The sequence below is a fragment of the Dermacentor albipictus genome, chromosome 5, assembly GCF_038994185.2.
Source record: "Dermacentor albipictus isolate Rhodes 1998 colony chromosome 5, USDA_Dalb.pri_finalv2, whole genome shotgun sequence".
In the NCBI taxonomy this organism is placed as follows: Eukaryota; Metazoa; Arthropoda; class Arachnida; order Ixodida; family Ixodidae; genus Dermacentor; species Dermacentor albipictus.
Window position 1 is genome coordinate 161,685,557 of NC_091825.1, and position 15,793 is coordinate 161,701,349.

The 15,793-nt window shown below is 47.5% G+C and overlaps 1 protein-coding gene across 1 annotated transcript in view; it reads left to right on the forward strand.

The window, feature by feature from the left end:
• The window catches only part of LOC135903994 (uncharacterized), a 71,750-nt gene that overhangs the window by 13,037 nt on the left and 42,920 nt on the right, over window positions 1–15,793 (forward strand). Inside the window, exons 2-4 of the mRNA XM_065434500.2 lie at window positions 3,996–4,139; window positions 5,027–5,241; window positions 6,055–6,238. Of these exons, the coding sequence (XP_065290572.2) occupies window positions 3,996–4,139; window positions 5,027–5,241; window positions 6,055–6,238 (543 nt within the window). The remainder of the gene's footprint in view (window positions 1–3,995; window positions 4,140–5,026; window positions 5,242–6,054; window positions 6,239–15,793) is intronic.

Genomic DNA, 15,793 nt, shown 5'->3' on the forward strand with positions numbered 1-15,793 from the left:
GAACCATCAACGCGAACTGCCTGCTTGCGGTTAGTTAAATAATTTTCAATCCATTTTAGAACGTCGCCATTTATACCTGCTTTGTACAGTTTAAAAAGTAATTTACGATGGGGAACCTTATCAAAGGCTTTGGCAAAATCAACGCATATAACATCCACTTGTTCACGGTTGTCCATAGCTTTGTAAAAATCGTGTAATGTCTCAATGAGCTGTGTCACTGTGGAAAGTCCCCGTCGGAACCCATGCTGGCATGCACAAAGGAGGCCATTTGATTCCAGGAAGGTAATTATATGTTTTGCTATGACGTGTTCCATAACCTTGCAGCAAACTGACGTAAGGGATACAGGACGGTAGTTATTCATTAGAGTACGATTGCCACTTTTAAATATGGGGATAACTACTGCACAACGCCAGTCCTGTGGCACGGAATGGGTGCTTAGTGATTTCTGAAAAATAATTACCAAATAAAATGATATCCACTCAGCATACCTTTTCAAAAAGCCAGTAGGTATTCCGTCTGGCCCAGAAGCCTTCTTGTCATCTAACTGTAGCAACTGCTGGAATACGCCCCTCTGAGTAAAGTTGATAGCATCCATGGAACTTTCGCTGAAAGATTCCCCATCGTCTACTGGAAATGGTCGATCACTGCGCGTGAATACTGATTGGAAATATTTATTTAATCCATCAGCGATAACACCTTTTTCTTCTACTATACGATTTCCTACCGTCATTTGCTTTATTTTTTCGTTTCTGCGGTCTAAATAACGCCAGAATTTTTCTGGGGAAGTCTTAAGAAAATCACTTAGAGTGCGATTAAAAAATGTTTGCTTCGAACTGAGTAGCAAAGCCTTTATTCTCTGACGTACTGCGTGTATTTCCCTAGGATCTGCTTTTCCTTTGCGCAGCCTTTTTAATTTCCGTTTCGCGTGAACAATATCCCTAGTTATCCATGGGTTACTCCGCTTCGTTTTCTTGAGTCGGGTCGGAACAAACTTATCTATGCAGAGTTTAATAATAGCTTGAAAGCGCTGCCACAAATCTTCAACTGTTTCGATCTCGGAGACATTTTCAAATTCGTTGAAACACTTTTCTAAATAATCTAGAATAGACGTATCATCGGCCTTAGCATAGTCTTTGATTTCAACACGTACAGTAGGTTTTGTAGGTGGTGGTGTAGAAGTAAGCACATTCAGCAAAATGATTTTGTGATCGGATATACCATCGGTGACTGCCATTTCATAATCGCCTACTTTATGGGAAAGGAACACCAAGTCAAGCAATGACTGCGATTGGGACGTTATACGTGTGTTTTCCTTCACTATTTGCCTTAACTTATGAAAAAATGTGATATCCAATAATTTTTCGGCACTATAAATTTCTTTATTTCCAGGCGAAATAAGTTCCCAATCGATATTTGGCAAGTTAAAATCACCAGTCATTATTAGCCTGGTGTTCCTGTTTACATGTGAGCAAAGAAACGTATTTAACATATCTAGAAAATCGGGTGAAGTAGTTGGCGGCCTATAGACGACTCCTATGAGATACGACATGCCAGAAAACATGATTTTACACCACACCGATTCCGACATGTCACACATAACCGTACAGGCTGTAAGCGATGATTTAACAATAATGGCCACACCACCACCACGAGAGTCCCGATCCCACCTGAACATTGTGTAGCCAGGTGGGATAATACAGTCGCAAGAAATAGCACTGTTGAGCCATGTTTCTGTAATGCAAACGACGTGCGGTCGCTCAGATAGCAACAGACATTCTAATTCAGTAACCTTGTTAAGAATACTGCGAGCATTGAACGAAACGATTCTGAGCTATGCTGTATTTGAACTGCAGGAAGGCATGCCCTCCTTGTCATTGCAAGCTTCCCCTGACACGTTGCGATTGCTAATAGCTGGAAGACGTCCTTTCCTTTATGGTCAAATAGCTTCCGAGGGCTTCGTTGTCTGCTGGCAGTCGGAAAACACCGCAGCACTACTGCTGAGTGAATATTCTAAAAATATCGATTTGAAATATTCATTTAACACGAGAGATATATGCGCATCTTCTGAAAAAGTCCAGTCTTCCGTCTTGTAAAGTTTGCTTAAAGTTTGTTTTAAATCTTGTTTGCGATTACTCTGAATTTACAAATTGTATTGCTTTCATTTCTAACTAACTATGCCCTATTACCCACCGTTTAAGAAGAAATAATGAAAAAAAGAAAAGTTTGTTTTGTTTTTGTATGAAGACTCAAGAACGGACATTTAATCTATCATTGCTGCATATTTACTGGAAGCAAGAAAATAAGCGCTGTGAGTTCTTAATTATTCCGCAAATGTTACACGTAACTCATGGCTCATTTCTTCGGCACTTTGAACCAAACATTGTTTTATAAAATAAACTAACCGGCTACGAGCGCATTCCTGTTCAAATGCGGGGCAGAAAAGCACAAATTGCGTTGTAACTACTCTGATAATGTAACTATACTTTCCTTCAAAACAGACAAATTTTGAGTTCACGTGGATACTGGACAGGATGATTCAGTGGTCAGTACTACCAGGTACACTTACTCCTCAGCCTGTAGTCCCAGAATTTATCGAGAAAGCTGGATTTTTTGGAATCTACCCTTGTCGACTGTAACAAACACTGTGCTAGGTTTATGACACTAACGCAGCTCAATAAAGTGCTGTGTAATGATGATCGTGTGGAAAACGTGGGCTCCCCGCAAATCCATGCCACATCTGAAGGGTTAAAGTCCCCTCATAGCAATACATTCTCATTTAGTTACACGCCCACGTGTTTTCGATTTCAGCATCTATCTGTTTATACACCTATCTAATTTCGAAGATCTACCGGCGCGTCGATGGACGTGTGTCATGATCGGCGCGCCAGTCGAGTCCGGAGCGTAGCGTGTTCGCTCCGTCGGTGCACTCGCTCGCATGCAATGCTGCAGCTTGGATGAAAAGCGGCAATGTTGCTGCAAATGCGGCCCTGGCTGCAATGTTAAGAAAAACAAAGCGGAAGTGCATGTTGTTCCTGTACGCACCGAATTCCCAAGGGTAACCAGGGACAGGGTAATACGACAGAGTAATCGTAGCGGACATCGAGTGGAGGTATTTAGTTGGTCCATCAGTGGACCTTTAGGTTTATTCATACAAGATGCTGGTAGCAGACTTAATATAGCTGTTTACCGCAGTGAGAGCGCTGTGATAGCGACTCGGGCCGCAGTCGTTTCCGACGCAGCTACATCGAATGCACGAGCGTCCTTGTTTTGGGCTCCGCACGCAGACTTGTCTCACATATATTTGTCCCTGATATCTCACACGCAACAAGAGGGACTATTTATGCAAAAAATAACAAATTAAGAAAAAACGAATTCCAGTCAAAGTTTGGTCTTCATTTTCTCCAATTTAAATAAATATTTTTCCACCAAATTACAGGAAACAAAGTTTTTGGCAGAACACTTTAACAGTGTAAAGCGACCTCGCGCTGCTCTTTAGTGACTCATTAAACTGTTCGAAATGTTTTTGGCAGAGCCGTATAGATCGGTGGATATAAAAGGGAAAAAGGAATTTATTTATTTATTTAGTTAGTTAGTTAGTTAGTTAGTTTTTGTTTGTTTGTTTGTTTGTTTTGCTTGTTTACAGATACGGGCGCATCTATATTCAGCGGCTCCCATGGCTACACCAAAAAATAGCTACAGGGAATCGTTGATAGGCGTTAGCGTAACCGACCTCGGTTGTCAGGGGACCTGGGGGCTTGAGAGTGGCGAGAAACAGTTGTACGTTTAACCACCGGGTACCTTCAGCAAACGATGCGCTCTCGCAGCGTTTGTGGTCGAACTTCTTCTGTCCTGCAGTGTTTCTCCACCTAAACTTCCCTTGCCTTTCCTTGGTCAAGAATTAATGAAACTACATGTTTGAGAGCAGCGACAGTGTTCTTTGCGTAGATGCTACGAGCTAAACAAATCTTACCAACGCCCCTTTCTTGCTATGCAGAGCAAGCTGGTGATGCCCTGGTCCGCGAGACCCGAGCTGCAGGCCCATTCCGCGGACTGTACGAGTTCCTTCAGCAACGCGACTCCACCGTCTTCTGCAAGTACCTGCGCAGAGCACAAGTCGAGGATGTCCTCGCGTCGTTACGTGAGTATCCAACTACGCCATCATTATAGATTTCATTGTCATAAATATCAATAATATCAATAATGAAGATAGTTGTTGACGCTCTTCTTGCTGATATCTTGTGAAGGGAACACTGCGAAGAGTTGAAGTTGAAGTTGAAATCGACGTTGAAATTTATTTGCATCATCACAATGCGGGAATGCTCGAGCAAAAAGTGAAAATCAATTCACTTGAGAAGCGCCCGAGCCCCCAATATACAAGGCATACAAAAAAGGCTGACAATATACATTAACAAGGCATTTTAACTGTTTACCATTGCAGGTCAACCTCTGATGTTATACAGTGTAATATAATACGAACAGCTTGACAGTAATTATAAATACATATATATACCAACAGCAGTGGAAAAAGAGCACTGACATCATGGAATGAAGAACTCTCGTATGTTACGTATGCTGCACATTTTCACGTGAATGTCGTGGAAAATTAGTCTGTTCAACAGAACTGCAAGTGCATGGCGTAACATTTGCCGCCCATGCTCAGTACGACAAAATGGCACGTGCCAATATTCTTTACTATGGAATGGATATACAATGGTTATATATACAATACAATACAATGCAATACAGTACATTATATATATATATATATATATATATATATATATATATATATATATATATATATATATATATATATATATATATATATATATACACGCAATGGAGTTAGCACGTACGAGCTTGAACGCCTCATAAGCCTGCTTGAATGCCCTGGCATGCAGAACTGGAAATCACTCAGAAAGCAGAGATATTAATAGCGAGAAGTGACGTCAGGCGCACGTTTACTGAACTATGATATGCATAGGCACAGACAGCCATGTTGAAATTCATAATATGCTCATGCAGCGTCGCTCACCATCATTGCACCCAATGACCTGGCGTTCGCGGCGCTGCCACCCAGCGTCATCAAGATGCTGGAGACGGACAGCCGGTTCCTTAGGAAGTTCGTGCTTCATCACATAGTGGGTGACTCGGTCCCGAGCCGCAGTCTACGCGGCGACCTCGAGATCACCACTGCGGGCGGCGACAACATCCTCGTGAAGGTCTACGACAATGGAAGGGTTAGTTGAAACGTGAGGGCCAACGCTGACATTCAAACGACGGCAAGAGCCTCCCCAATTCCCAGCCCACAGGTCGCCCTGGCAGCCTGGCTTGTCTAACTACAGAAACGTATTTCCGCCTAATTGATCACTTATGGCATCACGCCGGCGCATCTACTTCGCTCGGTGCTCGACGGCTGAAAACCACTATCCGGAAAGTATTTACAACGTATTTTAGGTGTCGTGGCCATTTCACGTTGTTGAATAACCAGGATGTTATAATGGCCGATGTCTGTACAGAAGGGGTACTCACTTTAATTAGTTATCAGTGCAGATGCCCTGTGTCGAAAATACAGCGCAATCATACCGTAGTGAAGGCGCCAACGCAGGACCGCACCACGACGAACATGCTTTGAAAGCGGGTTTAGTAGTTCCCGCTTAAGCGAGAACCGCATGGGATCTATAGTGGTCGGGAAGGAATGTCTCAGACTGCAACCAACGTCAGAACTTGCCTTTGTAATTTTTGTAAAGGCGATGAAAAATTGCCCCCTAGTAGGGGAACGTTCGCTCCACCGACATACCTTGCTCAACTACTGTTGATCACATCTAGTATAGTAGTAGTTCATTTAGTATCAGCGAGAAATGTGTTACCTTCGTAGATTTTTTTTCTTATGCTGATCACTCATAAGGGATGTAGATACCAGCCCTGCCGCACCATGCAAAGTACCAATCGATGAGAATAAAGCTAATTGCTTTTTCGGTTCAAGACGGCAGTTACTGTGGAGAGAAATAAGGTAGCCGGCTTGAATAACGGCTGCTTCGCTGTTCCCGCAGACGATTTCCATTGGAGGCGCCAACATCCTGGTGGGCGACGCCTCGTACGAGAACGTCATTGTCCACATCGTTGACCGCGTGCTGTATCCCATTGCCGAGAGCATGCTCGCGCAGACCATTCAGGCCAAGTTTGGATACTTCTACCGCCTGCTCCAGAACAGTGGCTTCACCAGCGTCTTGAACAGTGAGTCCTCGGTGCTCAAAACTTTTGAAAGATAGATTCATGGATTTGGATGGAAATGGAAATGAAAATAACGGGCTTGCTGCAGGTGCGCACTCGGTACTGCCACAATTGATGGAGATATTTGCCGTGAACATTCCAGCCACGAACTGAAGCGTCGTGGTTGAGTGTGCGCCTCGGCTTCTAGCCTTCGGTTGCTTTCCGATTTCCTTTATTTTATTCCTCAATATCTCCTATAAAATAACACACCGATATGAATTCTTGGGCACTTTGTGTTTACATTAAACCATTATCTTTGTAACGTAAAATTTCCGAAAAGGATAAACCAGTAAAATGGAAAGACGGACAGAAATACAGGCACCTGTCTCTCTTTCTGTTCTTTCCTTCCACTGGTGTTTTCTTTCAGAATATTTGTGCTATAAAAAATAATGCCTTATAGCACACGAAGTCTTTCGCAGGGTTCACCTCATCAAATACAACTGAAGTTTCTCTCTCCCTCCTGCGTTAGCTGGAATGCAGGTAAAGCCAGTTGGAGAACAGCACAAATAAAACTAAAAACGCGATCAGCCTCGGCACTTGGCTATGTCGACAGCTACACGTCTTGAGAGATATATGCACCTTCAAACTCTCGTCCAACGCCGCAAGCACGCACAACCTCGAATGTATTAAACTAATCGGCTTTTCTACAACGCTACAGCACTACAGATAGACATGAGGTGAAGCGAGTCCAACATAATGCGAGTGCAGTGGCCCGGCCATACGTGATGGTACGCCCTGATTAAAACAACAAAATTTAGCATGAGATGCAAAATATCTGATAGAAATACTGTGAAGCTCAATGAAGACATCAACGGGTGAAGTTTTATACCAAATGCCAGGATCATGGAAACCTCTGCGCGTGAAGGCAAATAACAGAGAAAGCGCAAAAGAAATTCAAGTGCGGAAAAACTTTAGTATGAAAAACGAAAGCTAACGTGAAAACTCATCTACAGCTCGACTCCAAGCATAGTATCGCTGCCTTTCACGACCAATATTCACGATGTCATGATAGGTCCTAGTGCTAGTGTCCAGTTACGTAACCCATAATTGTAGCCACAGGCTGGTTATTACTCGCAGAGAAGATGCATCGTCGCTCTATGGCCATGTAGCAACAATATGAACTAGTTCAGCACAATGCGTTGGCGGGCTAGTTGGTGCGAATCCATGAATACTTTGTTTAGCGCAAAACGACAGAGACAAGAAAGACGACAGGACAAGGCGCTGTGACTCTCCAGTGGCGCCTTGTCCTGTCGTCTTTCTTGTCTCTGTCGTTTTGCGCTAAACAAAGTATTCATGAATATGAACTAGGCTCATGAAAATTTTTATTTTCGTGGTGCATTCAACTGCTAGAAAATTATACATTTATAAATAGCAAAGGGTCATCAGAATGGTACAAGTGCAAATTATCACCTGCTTTCAGAATTTCGTTAAGGTGGGAACGCTAACCTTGGTGACCTTTTGCATTAGGTTTGGTCAACACAAGGACTTTCAAAACATTAAACTGAGCCGTTCGCTGTTTGCATACGATTGCCAGCAGCGGAGGAGTGCTATGGATGGCACAATAGGTACGACATTAGTGCTGACCATCAACCGAAACTTTGTTTGACTGAGATTCGTTTGATACGTTTCTCTTGAGAAAATATTTCTGTGAACTGCCCGCACTCATGCCTTTGTTTTCGGGTTGTCTTTTAGCCTTCATTTGTGACTCTCCAGTGGTTGTTGTGGAACAATTACTTTAACAGAATTCACTGTCCTGGACTCCCATATAACTGTAACTGTAGAAGCATCCAATATCTGCTGATGCTTATGGTGTCAGGACACTTAAAATTGCAAATAAATCATGACCATGTTCGCGAATGTCAGTGCCAATTCACAGGCCCACTTCTCTTGACTTATAGCATCTACCGGCTAGTCAATACCCAGTACGACACCGGTACCTTTCCAGCTCATACAACTAATTTATACAATAAAGCTCCCAGCTTTCGATAAAAGCTACACCATAGTGTAAAAAAGTATTCAAATTCCACGCATTGCCCGAATCTGTGTACGCGAAGCTTTGATGCGCCAATACGGCAAAATGGCGCATTGCGACTGCACACGCTGCAGGTTGCAGTGACGCATGCGTATCTTATCCACCCTGGTGGACCTTGCAGAGAAAGCGGAGCATTTGTTCAGCATTGACACCTGTTGAACCACAAGTCACGATGGGCTTGACCTTGTAAAACACGACATCGAACCACAGTACGATGCCAAACGCACAGCGAATTTCGTAGAAGAACGCATCCCACATTTTCTATCTTGATTGTCAGCTAGAACATGCGCACGCTCATATTTTATAAGTTGTTGCTATGCGATGCACCTAATGAGAAAAGTGTATCAAAGCACTGGCTTTAACGAGAGAAAATGTTTATGCCTACTGCAGGACGAAGGCCTCTCCCAGCGATATCCAATTACCCATGGCTCGCGCGAGCTGATCCCAGTTTGCGCCTTCGAATTTCCTAATTTCATCACTCCACGTAATTTTCTACCGTTCTCGATTTTGCTCCCCTTCCCTTCGCACCCATTCTGTAACTCTAATGGTCCGCCGGTTATCTGCCCTACGCATTACGTGGCCTTCCCAGCTCCATTTTTACTGCGAAAGCCTCAAGTGGCTCATACTCTCGATGACCTCGAAAAAAACCAGTCCAATTACACAAATCTTTAATCATCGGCAATTGCTCATAACCCTCCAAGCAGGCAAAAAATACAGTGGCTCATCCTTCTCGCAATGTAGAGGCTACAAGAACTTATCAAAGTAAAGCTCACAGTGCATATATTTATTGTAATCACGCATACAATGTACAGAACCGCAGCGTCTAGTGGAGCTTTAAAAAAAAACACGTGAGATTCTCAATTGTTAATGCCACCTAAGCAACACCTCGTACACGCGTAAGCAAACAATAAATGCAATAGCTCATGCCCCCGTAAAGCTGATGCTACAAACGCTCAGCATAGTGAAGCGAACGGTGCGTACATCCATTGTGAGTGGTACAGCGACCCGCGGCCTCCTTGAGCACATTAACGAAGCCTGGGAGAGCTCGCAGTTGCCGAAGGAATGGAAGGACGCCGAGGTCCGCGTCATTCGAAAGCCCGGCAAGGCCCTCACGATAGACAACATGCGGCCCATCTCCCTCACATCCTGCGTGGGGAAGGTGATGGAGCGCATGGTCCTTTGCCGGCTGCAGAAGCACCTCGAAGAAACGGATCAGACGCCAGAGACAATGTACGGCTTCAGGCAACATCTCAGACCCCAAGACGTGATGATCCAACTCCACGAACTGGTCGTCAAGCCGGCAATGAGGCACGCGCCGCGCGTGATACTCGTCCTTGACCTGAAGGGAGCGTTTGACAACGTGTCCCACGCGCGCGTGTTGCAGAATCTAAACAAAACCCGGTGTGGCCGAAAAACATTCGGCTACATAAAATATTTTCTGTCAAACCGAATGGCGACCATCAGGATAGGGGAGGAGAAGTCGGACCCTGTCGAGTTCGGCGATAGGGGCACCCCTCAGGGATCGGTCTTGTCACCCCTGCTCTTCAATCTGGCCCTGCTGCCCCTGCCCGATCTACTCAAGCAAATCGAAGGCGTGGACCACGCGTTCTACGCCTACGATATTACGGTGTGGACGGCCCGAGCCAGATCCGATGCCTGGATGGAGGAAATCTTCCAGCGGGCGGCGACGACCGTGCACGAGTACGCAAAGTCGTGCGGACAGAGCTGCGCTGCCCAGAAATCAGAGCTGCTCATGATCCAACCGGGAAAATCCAAGGAGCTGCCGCCGAACGTGGTTATCACCATCGCCGGAACGACCATCAAGCCAACACAGCAGATTAGGATTCTCGGCATACTACTTCAGAGCGACGGAAAGGCACAGGCCGCCATCACAAAGATCAACGCTACAACCGAACAGATACTTGGTATGATTCAGAGGGTATCCAACAGAAACCGAGGCCTCAAGTAACACGATGCCATGTGCCTGGTACTCGCGTTCGTCGTGTCGTGGGTTACCTACTCCGCCCCGTATCTACAGCTGACGAAGGCGAATAGGGACACCCTAAACACGATGCTTCGTAAGGCAACGAAAAAATTGGAGGACGCTTAAGCTTCGCCTTCAAGAGTGGGACGCGACAGCGTTCCCGCCGACCCGCCAAGGGGTATAAGACAATGCGCTACGGCACAGCAATCACTTACGATGCGCCCCGCATCGGACTTAGCGCCCACCTATCACGCGGTGAGCGTCGAGCAACGCAGCGTTCGGCGCGGCAACGAAACGTGCGCCTGAGCGAACGAAACGAACCAAAGAACTCGGTGTCTCGGAGGGGAAACGATCTACGCCAGCCAAACGTCGTGATCGGCACGGGCAGAGAGATAGATAGTAATCTAAACCGGGAGCACGGCGAAGCGTCGTCAGGGGAGAGGGAGTCCCGCGACGCGCCTGGCAGCGGTCCCAATGCGCGCGCGGCGCGCCTCCTGTCGGGGCAGCGCCGTACATTGAGAGGAGGGGGTCTTCTGTGTTTGCCGCAAGATGGCTCTGCGTGTGCGGAAAGCGCAGAAGAAATGCAGCGGAAACGCACTTCGCAACTCGTGTAATTGTGACTTCTGTACGTTACATGTTCATAATTACCGATATACACCGCAGTATAACTTTCCACGGCTCGTTTCGAAGGCAACACCGCATTCACTAGAGGCGCGTTTGCACCGCTTGGAAGCATCGAACTCGTGGCTGAGTGGTAGCGTCTCCGTCTCACACTCCGGAGACCCGGGTTCGATTCCCACCGGGCCAATCTTGGAAGTTGCTTTTTATTTATGAAGCGCCTGCCGTGATTTATCGCTCACGGTCAACGCCGCCGACACCGACACCGACGCCGACGACACCGGCTTTTCTGCGACACGAGCTCCTTAACGCTATCGCGTTAACAAGCACTGGGCATGCCCATATACTCGTCCATGCAAAAACTGCTAGACATGGGCGCCCACAACACGGTGGAGGAGCTCATCGAAGCCCACCTCTCTAATCAGAGAATTCGGCTCAGTCACACGGAACATGAACGAGCCGTTCCACGCAAGATAGGATGGCAGATCGAGCCAATACCCATCAAGACAGCCCTTCCGGAAGACTGGAAAACGATCATTGAGACAAAACCCCTTCCCCGGAACATAACGCCGGGCAAGGGCGAGGAGAGGCGCACCGCGCGAGCCAAAGCCCTAGTCCAGAAGCTGGAAGAGAACCCCAGGGTCCTCTACGCGGACGCCTCGCTCCGAAAACACAGTGACCGTGCAGCGGTGGTGGTTACATCAAAACGCAGGCTGATCGTCAGCGCGTCCCTGAAGACAACAGACCCCGCTGTTGCCGAAGAAGCGGCCATGGCCCTCGCACTCGCACAGCCGAGCGTGGACACCGTAGTCACCGACTCAAAGACAGCCTACTGAAGCTTCCACAGGGGGGTAATCTCCTCCGCGACCCGAGCCAATCTAGCCAAGCGCAAGCCTCTGGGAAGAGCCATAGACCTCGTGTGGGTCCCGGCTCACTCGCAGGTAGCAGGCAACACCATCGCCGACTACCATGCCCGAGAAATGTCAATCCGGGCCGAGTACGAGCCGGAAAAGCTACCGCACCCGGTTACCAGCTTTCGGAGCATTACCCGGATGTACCGAGAGGAAAGGTGCAGACTTCCAGAACCGCACCCCAAACTCACCAGGCAACAACAGACGATCCTGCATTGAGCGCAGGCAGGATCGCTTGCGCATGCCGTACTGATGAACCGCATGTACCCTGCGGAATACGATATGCTCTGTCCTTCTTGCAGAAGAGAAAAGGGCACCCTGCCGCACGTCTTGGCAAAGTCCACAGAACTCAAGACCCCCCCTCCACCCCTTCCCACCAACACCCCCAATCCCCAACCCCTTGAGCGATGGGAGACCTTGTTATCCAGCCCCGCCCTACCGATTCAGCTCGCACTGACAGACAGGGGCCAGGAGCTGCTGGAAACGTATGGGTCCCGTAACTAGGGAACCACCCCATCTGGTGCCTGCGTGCACCACCGATTTATTTCGGGCCCAGTAAATGTTGCTTCATCATCATCATCCATTGAAATCCCCCATACAGCACACAGAACAACATACGTTTCAATCCCCTGTTGAGAGGATGCAACGTGAAGTCGAAGGGAAACGGCATTGGCGCGAGTCTGACCACGCTATTGGCCTCGAGCTCCACCACTGGAAAAGCTGGCGCCACCGTCGGCGTGACGTGCTAGGAGGGATCACGTGAACATAGCGGCCGCGTCGGCTGCTTCGGGCGCGCCGAAGCGAACTGAAAACGACTTTAAATTCCCTCGTACGCTGCGGTCCTCATTTAGTGACGAGATTTTCCCGCTTCGAGTGTCTTCTTTACAACGCTTGAAAGCACTACAATAGGTAGTGGCTGCCTTTGAAGGCATGCAACATGGTAGGCTACTGCTCGGTGCCGCAGGGCCGGGCGCACGTAACGAAGGCCGGTGTCAGCCTTATTCACACGTAGCCGCATGACAAGAAGCTGCGTGAAGCTTGGCTCGCGAAACATAAAACCGGCAAACAATCATCAGCTACAACTCTGGTATGCAGCAAGCACAGACTCGAGGAAGATTTCTGCTACGGCGCCCGGTCTGCGATGTTAAAACGCGCACTGAGACGCTCGCCCGAGTCCGCTGCCCGACTAATGTCATGACGGTTTGGTCTGCTGCTATAGATGTTGATGTTATAGATACTATCAAGTTCAGTGGAGTGGAAAGGCAGTGGTAAGAAGCACATTTAAAAAAAAGCATGGCATATGGTCATGTTTGTGTTAAGAATTAATGCACTGGATTACAAAAAAGGAGCAGCGGGAAATTGCACGCTGAGAACACCGATAAACATACGGTGCGACGCAACTCGAGAAATAATATTGAATGGTCAAAGAATTTAAAAGAAAAAAAAAGATTGAATCGTCGCGACGGCATATTACAGTCCCCGTAGGCGTCGAAGTCTCTACAATGAAATTATTTTTGAACAGCTCTGATAATGCCCATGCAACAATGGTTGCTTGTTTACTGTCATATGCTCATATTCTGCGGCCTAAAGCTCATGGCACGGTGCGAAAACGCGCGCGCGGAGAAAGCGAAACAGTGCGCGGACAAGCATGCAGACGCGCAGTCGGTCGCTGAGAATCTGCGCGATCGCTGCATTGAGGCTTCGTTCTATTACGCTCCATTAGGTTATACAAACACTATAAGAACATATTTCACATAGTTTGCTCTCAGCGTTTTCCTACCTTGCACGCAAGAAGCCGGTTCGGGAGACTCCATCCCGGCGACAGTGGCGTTCACTCTACGTATCGGTAAAGAGATAGCGTCTTGTGCTTTCAGTTTGCCCAAGATTATTATTTAGACAGTAAGAAAATTCTCTAGTTTCGAAAGTACTTACACAAATGTCCGGGAGAGCTCGCGCGTGGTGTTTTCAGTGAGCGCTGACAGCAAAACCTATGAGGAGCGCGCCGCGTGATCCCTCATACTACGCCAGCGAGGCGCTTCCGATAGATGGCGACTAAGTAACTCCTCGCCGCCAATACAAGCCAAAGAAGCCGAACTGCGAAAGCAGCAACGCGACAATGCGAGATGGCTCATTATCAAGTCGGTGCAGCAGTCTATCGCTTTCAGGTGTTACAGGTGTGTAACATGCTGCCGAACTTCTCCTCTTAATGTCAACTAAAATATTGGCTCTCCCCGTTTGTTCTCTGATCCACCACCGCTATCTTCCTTTCTCTTAACGTTACGCCTAACATTTTTCATTCCATCGCTTCTTGCGCAGCCCTTGTTCTCGAACTTTTTTGTTAACCTCCCTGTATCTACGCATATGTTAGCACCGGTAGAATGCAATGGTTTGTACCCTTTTCTGTTCAACCACAGAGGTAAGCTCCCTGTCAGGATTCCGTAATCTCTGCGGTATGCGCTAGACTCCATTTTTATTGCGATAGCAATTACATGGACACTCCAAGCGCATTTCTGCCGTCGGCGTCGGCGTCACCGTGTGGTTCCATATAAAGTCCACGGGTGACAACACCGTCGCCGTGCGCTACGCTGTGCGGGAAAATGAAAGCGTGCGAGGGGAGCCGACGATCGTAAAGCCCCTTAAACTTCGTAAACTACTGCCACGCTCTCAAGAATGCCGCCTCCTCCTCGCGCGCTCTGGCCGAGTCCGACGCCGCGTCGCTATTGGCCTAATAGCATCACGTGAACCCTCGCGCCGTGCATCAGCGCCATTTTTGCTCGACAAGCGTCTACGGAATGGCGAGGAGCGCATGTTGGCGCCGTTGCTACGCTCGAGCAGTGTAGGCGGCGCCACGGTCGAGGAAGGAGCGTGAAAGAGAGGAGAAAAGAGGAGTAGTGAAGGCGGAGGAGGAGAGTGCCGCTACTTTACGGACGATCACGGTTCAATCTCTCCCGAACGAAAGGGATGAATGCGAAGAGGAAGCACGCTGCCTTGCGCGCGAGGTGCCGGTGGGAGGGGAGGGAGGGGGGGGGGAGTTCTCTCCGGCTGCAATTGCGCATGTGGCGGCTGCGCGTCGTCGCGCGTCCTTACCATTAGAGCGATCTGCGTTGGGGGCAGAGTCTACGTACGTCGCCGGCTCGCAGCTTCGTGCGTGCTGTGTGTCCTCGGCGCTTGCTTTGCGTTGAATCGATAGACAGCACGAATGTAATTTCGCTGGCTGTAGATGCCGCATTTCGTCACGCCAGCGTTTTGACAGCGAGTGTCTGCAGTCAGCGAGTGTCATGTGTTCATGCTTGCTGTGCGCGCTGACACCATGCACCATGCTTATTAATTTAGTTAGCAAGCGAATGTTTTAAGTTGATACGGCCGATAAAAGTGCTATTCTTGCTTCTGTATTGCTGTCTGCTAATTTTATATCGCAATCAATGCTTCACCTTTCGGGCGGAACTGCGGGTTTTTATTCTTCTGCAAAGTTTTATGGTCATGATCAGGGTCCTCTTCGACTAATTGGCGTAGATAAACGTACTATGCACACTCTAGAGGCTGATTGTCGATCAAAAAATTCTTGCTCCCTTGACGGGCTGTTCAACATAACCCTAGTTTTCTGCATCTTAATCTCCAACCCTACTATTACGCTTTCTCGGTTAAGGGCCTTAATTATTTGTTGCAATCCATCCCCAGTGTAGCTAAACAGGACAATGTCATCTGCAAACCGAAGGCTGTTGAGATATGCACCGTTAATCCTCACGTCTAAGACTTCCCAGTTTAATAGCTTGAAGACTTATAAGCATGCAGTGAATATCAATGGACAGATTGTGTCTCCTTTCTGGATTCCTTTCTTGATAAGCAATTTTCTACTTTTCTTGTGTAGCAGCAGTATAACTCTGGAAATCTGTTTTATTCTGCCCTGTTAGGCATGCGTCACACAATCAAGTTCATCTTGACAGTGTATATGTGCCACTGTAATTGTTGCTACT